The sequence below is a fragment of the Syngnathus floridae genome, chromosome 12 (assembly GCF_059516105.1).
Source record: "Syngnathus floridae isolate MCC-2025c chromosome 12, RoL_Sflo_1.0, whole genome shotgun sequence".
Classification (NCBI taxonomy): Eukaryota; Metazoa; Chordata; class Actinopteri; order Syngnathiformes; family Syngnathidae; genus Syngnathus; species Syngnathus floridae.
The window spans coordinates 3,891,239-3,903,119 of NC_142424.1; the positions used below are offsets into that span (position 1 = coordinate 3,891,239).

The 11,881-nt window shown below is 43.9% G+C and overlaps 2 protein-coding genes across 2 annotated transcripts; one reads left to right on the forward strand and one right to left on the reverse strand.

Moving 5' to 3' along the window:
- The first annotated feature begins 927 nt into the window (after positions 1–927).
- rxfp3 (relaxin family peptide receptor 3) lies at positions 928–2,888 on the forward strand. The gene has a single exon (XM_088391972.1). It carries the CDS (start codon positions 1,000–1,002, stop codon positions 2,272–2,274), a length of 1,275 nt encoding a protein of 424 aa, XP_088248098.1. The 5' UTR covers positions 928–999; the 3' UTR covers positions 2,275–2,888.
- A 989-nt stretch (positions 2,889–3,877) lies between these two features.
- Positions 3,878–11,870, reverse strand: slc45a2 (solute carrier family 45 member 2). Its single transcript, XM_088392015.1, has 7 exons — positions 8,905–11,870; positions 7,535–7,711; positions 6,127–6,488; positions 5,907–6,050; positions 5,442–5,565; positions 4,823–5,028; positions 3,878–4,164 (listed from the first exon to the last, which is right to left on the reverse strand). Exons 1-7 carry the CDS (start codon positions 9,371–9,373, stop codon positions 3,916–3,918), a joined length of 1,731 nt encoding a protein of 576 aa, XP_088248141.1. The 5' UTR covers positions 9,374–11,870; the 3' UTR covers positions 3,878–3,915.
- Positions 11,871–11,881: the final 11 nt, after the last annotated feature.

Below are 11,881 nucleotides of genomic sequence, written 5' to 3' on the forward strand. Positions count from 1 at the left end.
TGTATTCGATAACCGTTGATCTCATCAATATTCCCTCAAACTTCTTTGTTGTTTCCCGCATACAACCTTGTTGTCTTCATCTTATTGTTCATGACTAGCAAATCAATTTACTGGTATAATAACCCCCCCCTCCCCTTTGTCAGGCTCACCACCACCAACCTCCTACTTCTTTATCGCACCAATGCCAGCAGCAGAAGGCCGAAGAAAGCGAGGCGTGACACGAGCTTATCCTTGGAAATAACAGCGGGAAGCTTATAAAGTGCATTATCAGTATCAAAACACCCTGAATAGAATATTAGTCATAAATGGAAGCAATTTATAAAGATATGGTAGCATGGCTTCAGAATTTGCACTCTCCTGTTACTAAAGGGAAGCTGAATAAAAAATTGATGAATATATTTTGGAATATCAATTGAAATGCTGACAGGGCTCTAACTGTCGCAATGTATTGCCATTTCTGCTCTACATGGTTACAGGGGGGTAAAGTAATGAGGACAATTACTATGTTGCCCCCTAGTGGCGTTGATGAAAAAAATGACCCGCTCCAACATTGTTAGCTAAGCAATTAATATTTAAATACAAATGTTGGAGCAACACGTGTAGACAGACAATATAATACTTACAGGCTTATATTTTTTATCCTGTGGGTGTTATTAAATGTTCTTAAATTAGCTCATTTGAGATTTAGGGTTAAGTTACATTTAGTCATGTAATAAATTCAACTCAGAAAATAATATTCAAGTCCAGATTAATGTGAAAATATAAATCATGAATAATTCTACTTATATACTTGTTTTGCTTCCCAGCACTGCATGCTGTTAAGGAAAGGTCGTTCCATTGGTTGACTCTGCATTACGCGTCAGTCAACTGATCCAGTGGGGACTCACATTTTATCTCCTCTAGAAAAAAGCGCTGCGTCAAGACGCACGACGCTTGTTGGAGCTGTGGGAGAGCATCATGATAGATTTGTTTAATTGATTTTTCTGTGATTGGGTGTGTATGAGCGTGTGTGTGGTGGTACCTGGGGGGTCATTTGCGTGTCGGATAATGTCCGGGGAACCTCCAGAACAAAGATCGGCTTGGAACTTCAACGAGAGCGCCAACACCACCACCACCAACCGCTCCTGCCACTCTCACCTCCACTCGACCGAACTCGGGTCCGAGTCGGGCTTGGATGGCGCTGCGGCGGTGCGCATCATCATCTCGGTGGTCTACTCGTTGGTGTGCGCGCTGGGGCTGGTGGGGAACGTTCTGGTGCTCTACCTGATGAAGAGCAAGCACGCTTGGAGGAAGTCCCCCATCAACTTGTTTGTCACCAGCCTGGCGCTCACCGACTTCCAGTTCGTGCTCACGCTGCCCTTTTGGGCGGTGGAGAACGCGTTGGACTTCACATGGCTCTTCGGGCGCGTCATGTGCAAGACGGTGTCCTACGTGACGGCCATGAACATGTACGCCAGCGTCTTCTTCCTCACTGCCATGAGCGTGGCGCGCTATAGTTCCTTAGCGTCGGCGCTCCATGGCCGGCGCGGTGGACGCCATCGGCGGCGCCTCCTCTTCCCACTACGGCGTTGCGGCGCGGCGCGCTGCGTGGCCGCTTCCATCTGGGTGGCCGCCGCCTGCGCTGCGCTCCCGCACGCGGTTTTCTCCACCACGGTGCGCGTATCCGGCGAGGAGGACTTGTGTTTGGTGAAATTCCCGGAAAGCGAGCGCACCAGCGCGCAAGTCTGGTTGGGACTCTACCACTCGCAGAAGGTCCTCCTGGGCTTCGTGGCTCCTCTCATCATCATCTCGGCGTGCTACCTACTCCTTTTACGCTTCGTGGCGGCCAACAACGACATCAACACATCAAGCGCAAATAGACGCGCCAAGGTGACCAAGTCGGTCACCATCGTGGTGCTCTCCTTCTTCTTGTGCTGGCTACCCAACCAAGCGCTGACAGCTTGGGGGATCCTCATCAAGCTTAACGTGGTGCACTTCACCTACGAGTATTACACCACGCAAGTTTACGTGTTCCCCGTGTCCGTGTGCTTGGCGCACTCCAACAGTTGCCTCAACCCGGTGCTCTACTGCCTGATGCGCCGCGAGTTCCGCAAGGCGCTTAAGAAACTCTTCCGGCGGATCACATCGCCTGCTCTCACCACCATCAGGCCCATCACAGGCACCACCAAGCCTGAGGGGGACGAGCAGGGGCGCGGCGAGCCTGTCGGGGCACCCCGGGAAAGCCCACAGGAGCCCGCTGCAGTGATCTTCTATCCTCCAGGAGCGGCTATGTAGAAAGAGACACGACAGATAAGACATTAGTAAGGTGGCAAAAATACTTGAGTACAGTGTTAAAAAAAACACGACTTACATTTTTTTGGGGTCCACAAGTTAAACCTGTATTATACTTTCATTAATTAAAATTTTTGCTCGCGCATCCTACATTTCATGTCCACCCTGTTTTTTTGCAGGAACAGCATTTTGTTTTTCCTCATTAGAGACTTCAGCGCAGTTGCAAATTAGATATTTGCACTTATATTTTGTTAGTATCATCATGTTATGTATGTAGTTCGATGTTGTTGGAATTACCATATTAAGCTAAGACAAAAAATTCCACCCTGTCAGCAAATTTTGATGTTGGTGTGTACTATATTGCCTGCTTGCATTTTAAGTGTGGGTACATTGCACTGTACAAAAACATAAACCTAATGAGAGAATATAAAGTAGTAAATTGGTTTATGTAATGTAATTACTGCCTTTAAAGAGTTTGATCCATTAGGAGCCAAAGTTGGGTTGTCTGGTTAGTCCACGTGTGAGCATTTTGTGTGAGTTGTGGCCTACAGCAGCTCCTAATGTTGTCATTATGTATTTGAGTGTTTGTTTTATTCAATAAATGGCTGAAAAGGTTACTGTGGCTCTCATGAATTACACTTTCACTTCACATGAGCTGCAACATTAAAATTATGATTGGATAAGTAATTTATGTGATTAAATATTAAATTATACGGTAAAAATTCAAACACTGACAAAAGTAATGATTTTGACATTGTCGCACAAAAGGTATAAGGTTATCCATAAAATATTGTTTTTCATTTTAATAAATACATTTCAAAGAACACAGGGAAAATTGGAACACTAAAGGAAAAAAGGGGGAAATCATAATTTCATAAAGAAAAATAATGAGTTTAAATAAGCTCCGCAGCAACAGCAACCATTTTGTTTCTATTTTAACAAGTGCAAAAAAGGCAATTTTTGCTAAATGGGCTTGAAAAAAGTTGACCTTCCAGCTGAAATTAAAAAAGCTTTGTGTCATTTTATAACCTCTGCAACAAAAATGGTCGAAAACATTCTAAGGAAAAAAAACATGCTGGACCTTGGAGAAGCATCTCTCTATAGACAGGTTTGATAAAGAAGATTGTAAAGAGTGATCAACAAAGAAATAAAGATGTTTTTTACAACACAAAGTTAGAATAAAAGGGAGAAAAGAGTTGTAATAATATGAAAGACATTACTATTTTATAAAAAACAAAACATTCTGTCTAGCTATTTGAAAATATAGGAGGAAACTATTTTTATATAGTTATATATATATATATATATGTATATATATATATATATATTATATACTATTATAGTTGTGAAAATATAAATAAAACCAAAAAGATCTGACAGGAAAGCTTTTGAGAAATCTTTTACAAATCAAACAGTCATATTATCAAATAATATTTTAGGGGAAAATGTTTCATTCTCACAATCTTACTTTTAGATTCTTCTTCACACTACAAATTAGTTTAGTGTAACCACAGCGCCTCTACTGGTCACACTTAGATGGTGCACCCACTGGGAATCGACAGATTTCCAATTTCTGACTGTTCAATCAACGACACACACTTGAAAATGACATTATAAAGAATCTTTATTTAGCAATACATAATATTACAAATTGTGCGACGGGGAAGGCGATAAGTGAGCTTGTCTGACAAAGAGTGCGATGAACATGCAGCCCAGCAAGGACACGGTGGAGGCGGACAGGACCACCACCACCACGCTGCCCACCATGTTGACCAGGGCGCCCAGGCCGGCACCCACCAAGATCTGGGCCAGCTGCACCATGCAGGTCAGGGCGGCGCAGTCAACGCCCGTGCCCCGTGCTGTCTCGCCGCCGCCGCGACGAGCCATTTCCTCCTGGGGAGGGGGGGGGAGACTGATGATTGGCTAACGGATTTTATAAAATGGACGTCAATTGCTTCTGGCTCTTTTATTCCACCACAAATGAAGAAATGATATAAATGTTAAAGAAATAAATTAAATAAAATAGTCTATTCAACTCTATCAATATCTGACTTGTTGAGTAATTAGAGCTTTGCAAACAACCTGCAGTTGCCACCATCTATCTCGACATGAGTCATCTTGCCGGGATTTAAAATAACAGCTTGAATCGGGGTAAAAATAAAAATCATTCTTCCTCCGAGGACAATGTGAGAACAGGCTGTCGGAATAGAATTTATTACACCACTTAGCGTTATATTGACGTGGTGTCTTGAGAAATGCAGAAGCGGAGATGCAATAAAGGAAACACGTCCCCATTCGCGATTAAGCCTTTTTGTACAATTTCGTTTCCTGCGCGGCGGCTCGATACTCCATTAGGTTCAGTTTAAGAGGAGAGGAAAAACAATTCGCTCAGCTTTGATTAAAATCGAAAATAAGGCGGCTTTTGTTCCTCAAGTTGAGCTATTTTCCAGAGTGGAGATGAACAAAAACAAGCATTTTGGAGAAAAGCCCATCTCAGTTCTCCGATATCCAGGATTGCACGTACTTCCGAAATCTCATATTGAGGACGTACCTCCTCCTCACGCTGGTACTCTGCGATGAGGTTGAATGGGATGGTGTAGAGCGTGCTGGACATGACGCCAAAGACGCTACACAGGACCAGCGTGGCGATGACGTTGGGGAAGAGGCCGATGAGGCCCGTGCCCAGGCCGAATACAAAGTAGCCCAAGAAGTACAAACCCTTCAAGCCCACGTAGGGCAGCAGTAAACGTTGCACATCTGCATGAAAAAAAAAAAATTTTTTGGATGAGCCTTTCCCCTAATTAATCCGTTAAATCTGGGTTTGACTTTAGACGAACGTCCCTTTTGTTATCACTGATCTATTTGGAGCTTCACTGCTGTCACACTGTGGTCTTTTGTACAATAATTAATTATGACTCAATGACCACGGCGAAAAAAGTATCCCGCGGTGAAAGTAGCTGGAGTCTCGGAAATGAAACAGTTGATCATTAGCCTGGCGCCCAACTAGATGAGAGCCAAAAGAAGTGCGAATCAACTTCACCCCCGAGGGACTTCCTTCGTCTCCCTTTGAAAATTGTCCTTTTAGATGTGACAGTCTGCGGAGGTGTGAGTCGGCCTTCCATCTTCACAGAAGCGCTTCATCTTCAATCACTTTCAATCAAGGCACTTACATGAGAAAACGGCCGAGGACACGGCGTTGATGCACAAGCCCCAGCAACCGATTTCCACGCCGCGTTCGTAAGTGGCGTACGAAGTGGAGTTGTGCTCGGCGTACGGGTTGCCCTTGTAGACGATCTGCGGAGAAGCAGAATTTTTTTATTTTATTCCCGAAAGCCTTCCCGTTGCGACTTCATGCGTCTCCTGATGAGGTTGATTTTGAAGTCGGCGGGGGAGTTTTAGCTTTTCTATATGCACCTGTTATGTATAGATCCCGAGGCGTCGTGGAAAAAAAGGCTTCACGCTGTGAACTTTCAAATCCTTTCATTGGCAACATCTCAATTGCTTTTTGATTACTTATAGTCCATCTTAAAGCTCATCAGCAGGGGGTCACGATGACGGGAAACAGAATTATGATTCAACGCTTGCTAATATTCATACATTTTTTTCGCACATCCGAGAAGGTTGACAATTCTCACCTGGCCCATGAAGTCGGTGAAGAAGAGCATGTTGCAGAGGAACGCCGTCCAGCCCAGGAGGTGACTGATGCACAGGTAGCGGTAGTGGTTGGGCATGCTGATGATGGCCTTCAGCAGCGACTTGAGCGTCATCCTTTCACGGGTCTGTGAATGCATCATCACGTGTTCCCCCTCCATCTTTTTTTTTTTACAAGAACTTAACAGCGTGCCAACACTGTACCTCCTTACTGGGCTGTTTGGCACTGGAGGTGACGGCGTTAGCTTCCCCGAGGGCCGAGAAGGACCTCGCCCTGATGTCCTGGACCGGAACCGGCGGGGGGTCCTCGGGGTCTTTGCCTAAAGTTCCGTAGCCGTTCTGCTGGGAGCCCAGCTGCCTCAGGGCGTTGAGCGCCGAAGGTTGACGGGCGGCTGCTTTGTCCAGGGGCTCCTCGGGAATGCTGAAGAGGTGGATGGTGAGGAAGAAACTCCAGGTGAGCGCCGAGAAGAAGAAGATGACCTGGTACTCGGAGCCCAGCAGCTGGCCGAGACCGGTGTGAACCCAATCCATGGCGCCCATCAGGTAGCCAAACGCTCCGCCCAGACCTGGAAGACACAGCGGGATGCTCCATAGTTGCTAATAATAATTAATTTAATCGCTTCTCTTGATGTGTTACGATTAACGTAAATGCATTTTGGTCATTTATTCATAACAATCAGCATATTAGAAATGAAAAAAAAAAAAAGCCATAACTCACTTTGTTATAACAACGCTCATGAAAATGACATTCATGCATTCTTCTCCACGAAAGGCTTTTGAAAGTGAATTCCTGGTGAGCACAAATTGATTCCACCTCACCCTCCTCCTCCTCCTTCTGCAGCCTTCATCTCACCCCCCACATTCCATGCGAGAAGAAAGAATCATGTGCACGCAAGGCCTCCGAGGCTCGCTCAGCCCCGACGCATGACCACAGCACATGACTGCCTGATTATAAGTCGGACGGCGTCAAAACGCTTGCGTCACCGCAAGTCGACTATTAGTCGCAAGGTGTCCTTCGGGAAGTGCCTCTCAAAACTGGGCTCCGTGAGTTTTCCTTAAATTTGAACTTTCGAGAAACATTGGTGAGTATGACACAAAGTGGAGCCACAGGAGCCACTTTGTTCAAAAAAGCACATTTAACTAAGCCTGGCATATGAAAAATTGATCAATAGGAAGTGGAAGGTTGGCAGCTTCAAAGTGGGCAATTTCATTTTGGCTTATTAAAATGACTTTTGAAAAGTTGACCTGCGGCTTTTGGAAGACAGTCTTGGGCACTTGTCTAGCTATTAGCCACTAACAGCCAATTTTTAATTGGCCTTAACTTAATGATGTAGTCCTTAATAATTTAATAATAGTCCTTAATGATTGAGCATGTTTTTAAGTTTTTCTTTTTCTTCATTTCCAATAGCAACTCTTCAAAATATATACCGGGAGTTTATTTTATTTTACAACCCATGAGGCTATTTATGCCATTTAAAAGTTCAGCAGAAAACAGAAATAATGTAATTTAATAAGATCTCAAATTGAATTATAGTAAAAATGTATTTAAGTATTAAGTTATGTTTTGCGAGAAACGAGTAAAAATAACACAAATGAAATGAGCACATCATACCAGTGAGCAGAGCATGATAGTGGAGGCCTCGTTCCTTATCCTGATGAGAGCACACGTCAAACAGGTAAGCCTTGATGGGCCCGTCGATGAAGTCGGCGGCAAAGTCGAACAGCACCACGCCCAGCATCACCAACACGATGGCCCACGTCCGCCGTGCCGACCTGTCGGCGAACAGTGCTGCAAAACAATAACAAAATTGCCTAATTGTTCGTAAACTGCGATTCCGCTCTATTTGTTTGGTGGTGTGAGATTCTTTAAATAAAAGATATGCATTTTTGGGTACCATCAATAGTGTTCTTGATTTTAATAACAAGCCCTTAGGCACCACATGGAATCCTTCCAACAATTGCAATACACCCGCAAGCATGCCGGCGGGCGTATTGACGATTGAAGACGCTACCATTAGCATGCTAATGAATGACTAACAGGGGAGAAACAACAAGAGATTCAAGTGGGATCATCTCATTAGCACAATGTTATGATTACAACTGATGAATAGCAAACAGATTAAACGGATGGGTTGAAATAATGATTATGGGGGTTTTAGTTATTTAGAACCACGAGGCATTCAGGGTCTCGGTGATTAAATGTTAATGAGGGGCATGGTCATATTAGCTGTACATGCAAAATTTGTTAGCCATTATTTCTTTAAGTCTACCTGGAGTTACAGTAAGTCATGTGACTCAAGTCTCCAACCTCGGATCAAATTGGACTGATTGGATGTGTCCCTAATGTTGTGTCCAATGAGTAGTAAGCTTAAAAGTTAAAAAAAGTTAAAGTCCCAATGACCAGAAGCTCAACTCTAGTTTGCTTTTCTTCAATCCTTTTATTTTGTTTTTTATAATCCTCAGTAGAATCGAGGCTATCTGGCTTTTTCTCGTGTTGCAGCTTGGCAGAGAATTTTTTATTTATTTGTATAAATGAGCAGCAATGTCAGCAGCTACGATCTCATTATCAACAATCCACGCATTGAACTTGTGTCACAAGCTGCAAGTGTGACTGGCGGATTTGATCAAACGTGCGCCACTCGCGTTTCATTTGTCATTCCTCTTGTGTCATATTTTGTCAGATCATGAAACGCTGATCAAGCTTCACTCTGTACGCTTCAGGAAAAAAGAGAAAGTGCGAAACAAAAACCAGAATATACCAAAAAGTCTGATCTTAGTCCCGGGGTGGGGCATTTTTTAGGGGAGGCAGTGCCCCCGAACCCCCTCCCTTCAACTCCGCCAGTGAATACATTAGTTTACAAAATGTCATATGCTCATTAAAACTTACATCGGTTGGTTGCGTTAGCGTCAGTGAGACTTTAGAGGAATTCATCAATAATATATTTAAACCAACATCTGCTTCAGAGCAACTCATTTCCTAACCTGAGATGATGAGATCTCCGTTGAGGAACATGGTGATGCCCACAAGCATGAGGAGGCCCAAGGTCAGGATGTAGGGCCTCCGCCGCCCCCACGGCGAGCGGCAGTAGTCGCTGGCCGACCCGATGATGGGCTGAAGCAAGAAGCCCAGGATGGGGCTGATCAACCACACCAGGCTGTACATGCTCCGCGGCAGGCCCACGCTGAGCAACACGGGCGTGACGAACGCCGCCTCCACCGCGTAGCAGAATTCCCTTCCGAACATGACCAGGCCGTGGAGGATCAGGCGGCCCCGAGAGCGCCTGGGCGGCTCCACCTGCCCGAAGACGGCGCCCTCTGCGCTGTCCATGTAGTAGTCTTTGGAGACGGTCAGAGCCTTCGAGTCCTGCGGCGAGGAGCCTCCATTTTTTGTCGGCTCCGGGACCCGGCAAGGCTGGGGCCTGGCGGACTGGTCCTCCGATAAAAGGGTCATGTTTGGAGGGCAAAAATCTACGGACTAAAAAGGTCTAAAGATCCGCTCCTTGCATGGGTGCTAAATCCTTTTGGACTACTGCATAGCAGAGTGCGAGACCCCTCACGGCTTTACCGCTCATGTGAGTCCTCGCCGGCCCGTCTGGGAAGAGCCGAGCTGGGCTCCGGGAAGGGAGGGAAAGAGAGAGGAGGAGAGAAGTTCGTCGTATTTATGAGATTAGTAAAGGTCTCGTCCCCTCAAGTGGGCAGAGCGAAGACCTGGGGCCGCTCATGGGAACTTTGGGGCCTCACGTGCGAGTGTGAGGCGGCATTCATAAGATTCAGTCGAACATTGAGCTGATGCCAGGAAGTCACAATGCTACAAATATTGAATTGTACTTTTGGAGTCTTCAAAGACTTGGCAATCCCCCCCCCCTTAACAACCACATGTCTGGAGCGTTCAGCTGCAACCAAAACATACCTCGAGCTAAGCTAGCAAATGCACCAAGGCCTGACATTTGTTTCTGCTCGTTTCCTTGTTTGAGAATGACTGTGCTCAAAGTTAAGTCCTGGGGCTGATCATGGGAACGCATTGATAAGATTCTTTTCGATGTCAGGATGGCTACTTTTAATTGAAGTGTTTCCCAAACTTTTTAGAACGTCTATATTTTTACATAATGGAATAAATCACATTCAACCAAGAAAAAAATCAGACAAGCAGAATTTTGATGGCTGAGGTATTGTGAATGTGATTTAAAAAGATTTTTTTTTAAATATTTCTGGCATTTCATGGAATGTTGTTATTTAATGAATTCCGTGAATCAATGTCTTGGGATTGATCCGAAAATTGTTGTTTTTATACATCGTGCTGCTTCGGGCCTCCTGAGGAGATGATAAAAGAAAGTTAATCTGAATATATGCGTTTATGCGACGTGCGTCAGCAAATCCTCATGGGGTTGATTTTTATTTGTAGTCCCCTCAAGCGATTTAGACATTTTTCTAAGAAAGATTGCAGGCAATGTGGTCTCACATCAAGGTTCCAAAGATAAAAAGTTCTTTGTGATCAATTATGCTGCTTTGAAAATGAAAAAATCTTCATTTTTTATGGTGGTAAGATCATTTTGTAAAGTGTTCTTTCAGTGGTATTTTATTCCTGTGCCTAACTTGAGGATTTCACAGCTTGCCACAAGCTTTCGACGTTGCGCAAATTTCACCCAATTTGGCAGCCGCTGCATAATCAGTGCATTTCGTCTGGAGGAAAATAATTGCCGTCATTTTCGGTACAAAGGCAGCGATTACTATAATTGTTTAGCACCTACGGTAATCTAAAAAAAAAATTCTTAAATTGTCATTCCTTTGCCCACTTACATGATTGAAATCATAAAATATATTAGAATATTAAAAAAATACCCCATGAAGTGGCGTTTTAAATTAATTTTTCATTTATTTAGTGTATAAAGAAAAATATGAAAACGACCTGTGCCATATTATACACGAGTCTAAAAATAAATAAATAAAATAACTGCTTTGCATTAAATATGCGGTCCGAGTAACGTTCTTGCTGTTATTGTACGGAAAACATCAGACTCAAGGCCGGCAATTAAAATTTCCAGCGAGCTGCCAGCTGTGCGAAACATCTTTACCCTGACATGTCTGCCCCCCTTCTTTCAAAACACCCACTTGACACAACAAAAGCCTGCTTGACAATTTGAAGCTCACAGTTACAAAGCAAGAGAGCTGAATACTATTTCTATTTATCTCAGAGGATTTGTAAAAAAAGACAACAACCAGGCCTCCATCCCGATATCTAAGACAAATTCCGTTTGGGATTGATCCTAAAATGGCTGCCGCAAACAGAGATTGCGCAATATTTTCTTGTTAAGTGGGTTCGGTTAGTTAACTTTTACAAAGACTCGCTCTAAATTCCGCAATCTCAGCGATAACAAAGAGTAACCAGTCATCCCTAGACCACGGTGGCCTAATTATCTGAGCAAATGAAAAAATGGCAAGCAGCAAGGAAAAGCGGCAAGAGCTCATTTGTGGTCACTAAAGGGGCAAAAATGAATTATAAATGTGAGAAGGCTTTTTTTTTTCCCTTATCTGATAATGAGAAAGTGGGACGAAAGGGACCAAAAGAGAATCTTATCACTGCGGCAATCATAGTTAATCCAAGTCATTAATTTTTTACTATTTTTGTGAACATTTGACATTTTATGGGGGTCGGCAGTTTAAAAAAAAAAAAAAAAAAAAACGTACTCAATTTGTAAATTATCTGTGGCCTTGGAACATATATACAGAGTATGTGATAAGCTCGTCGCTCATCCCCGTGAATGTATTTGAACATATCGGGACTTCACATCTCCATGGCGATCGATCCTTGATCTTACAATGAGTGCCTAGCCGCTCATGCGAGGCGGTCGACAATCTGGAGGCTTTTAGCGATTGATGTCATCCATAAATAGAAACAATTACTGGGAAAGAGGACGATTACTTACAATCGCGCTCCCTTTTTATATACGTGAGGGATGGG

Bases quoted from the DNA above. Each gene is read 5' to 3' on its own strand.
- rxfp3 (XM_088391972.1), top strand. From the start codon at position 1,000: ATGAGCGTGTGTGTGGTGGTACCTGGGGGGTCATTTGCGTGTCGGATA.
- slc45a2 (XM_088392015.1), bottom strand. From the start codon at position 9,373: ATGACCCTTTTATCGGAGGACCAGTCCGCCAGGCCCCAGCCTTGCCGG. The intron at 5,566-5,906 runs GTGAGAATTGTC...GCTTCTCCGCAG, and splicing joins TCACCGACTTCATGGGCCAG to ATCGTCTACAAGGGCAACCC. The intron at 4,165-4,822 runs GTACGTCCTCAA...CCCCCTCCCCAG, and splicing joins AGTACCAGCGTGAGGAGGAG to GAGGAAATGGCTCGTCGCGG.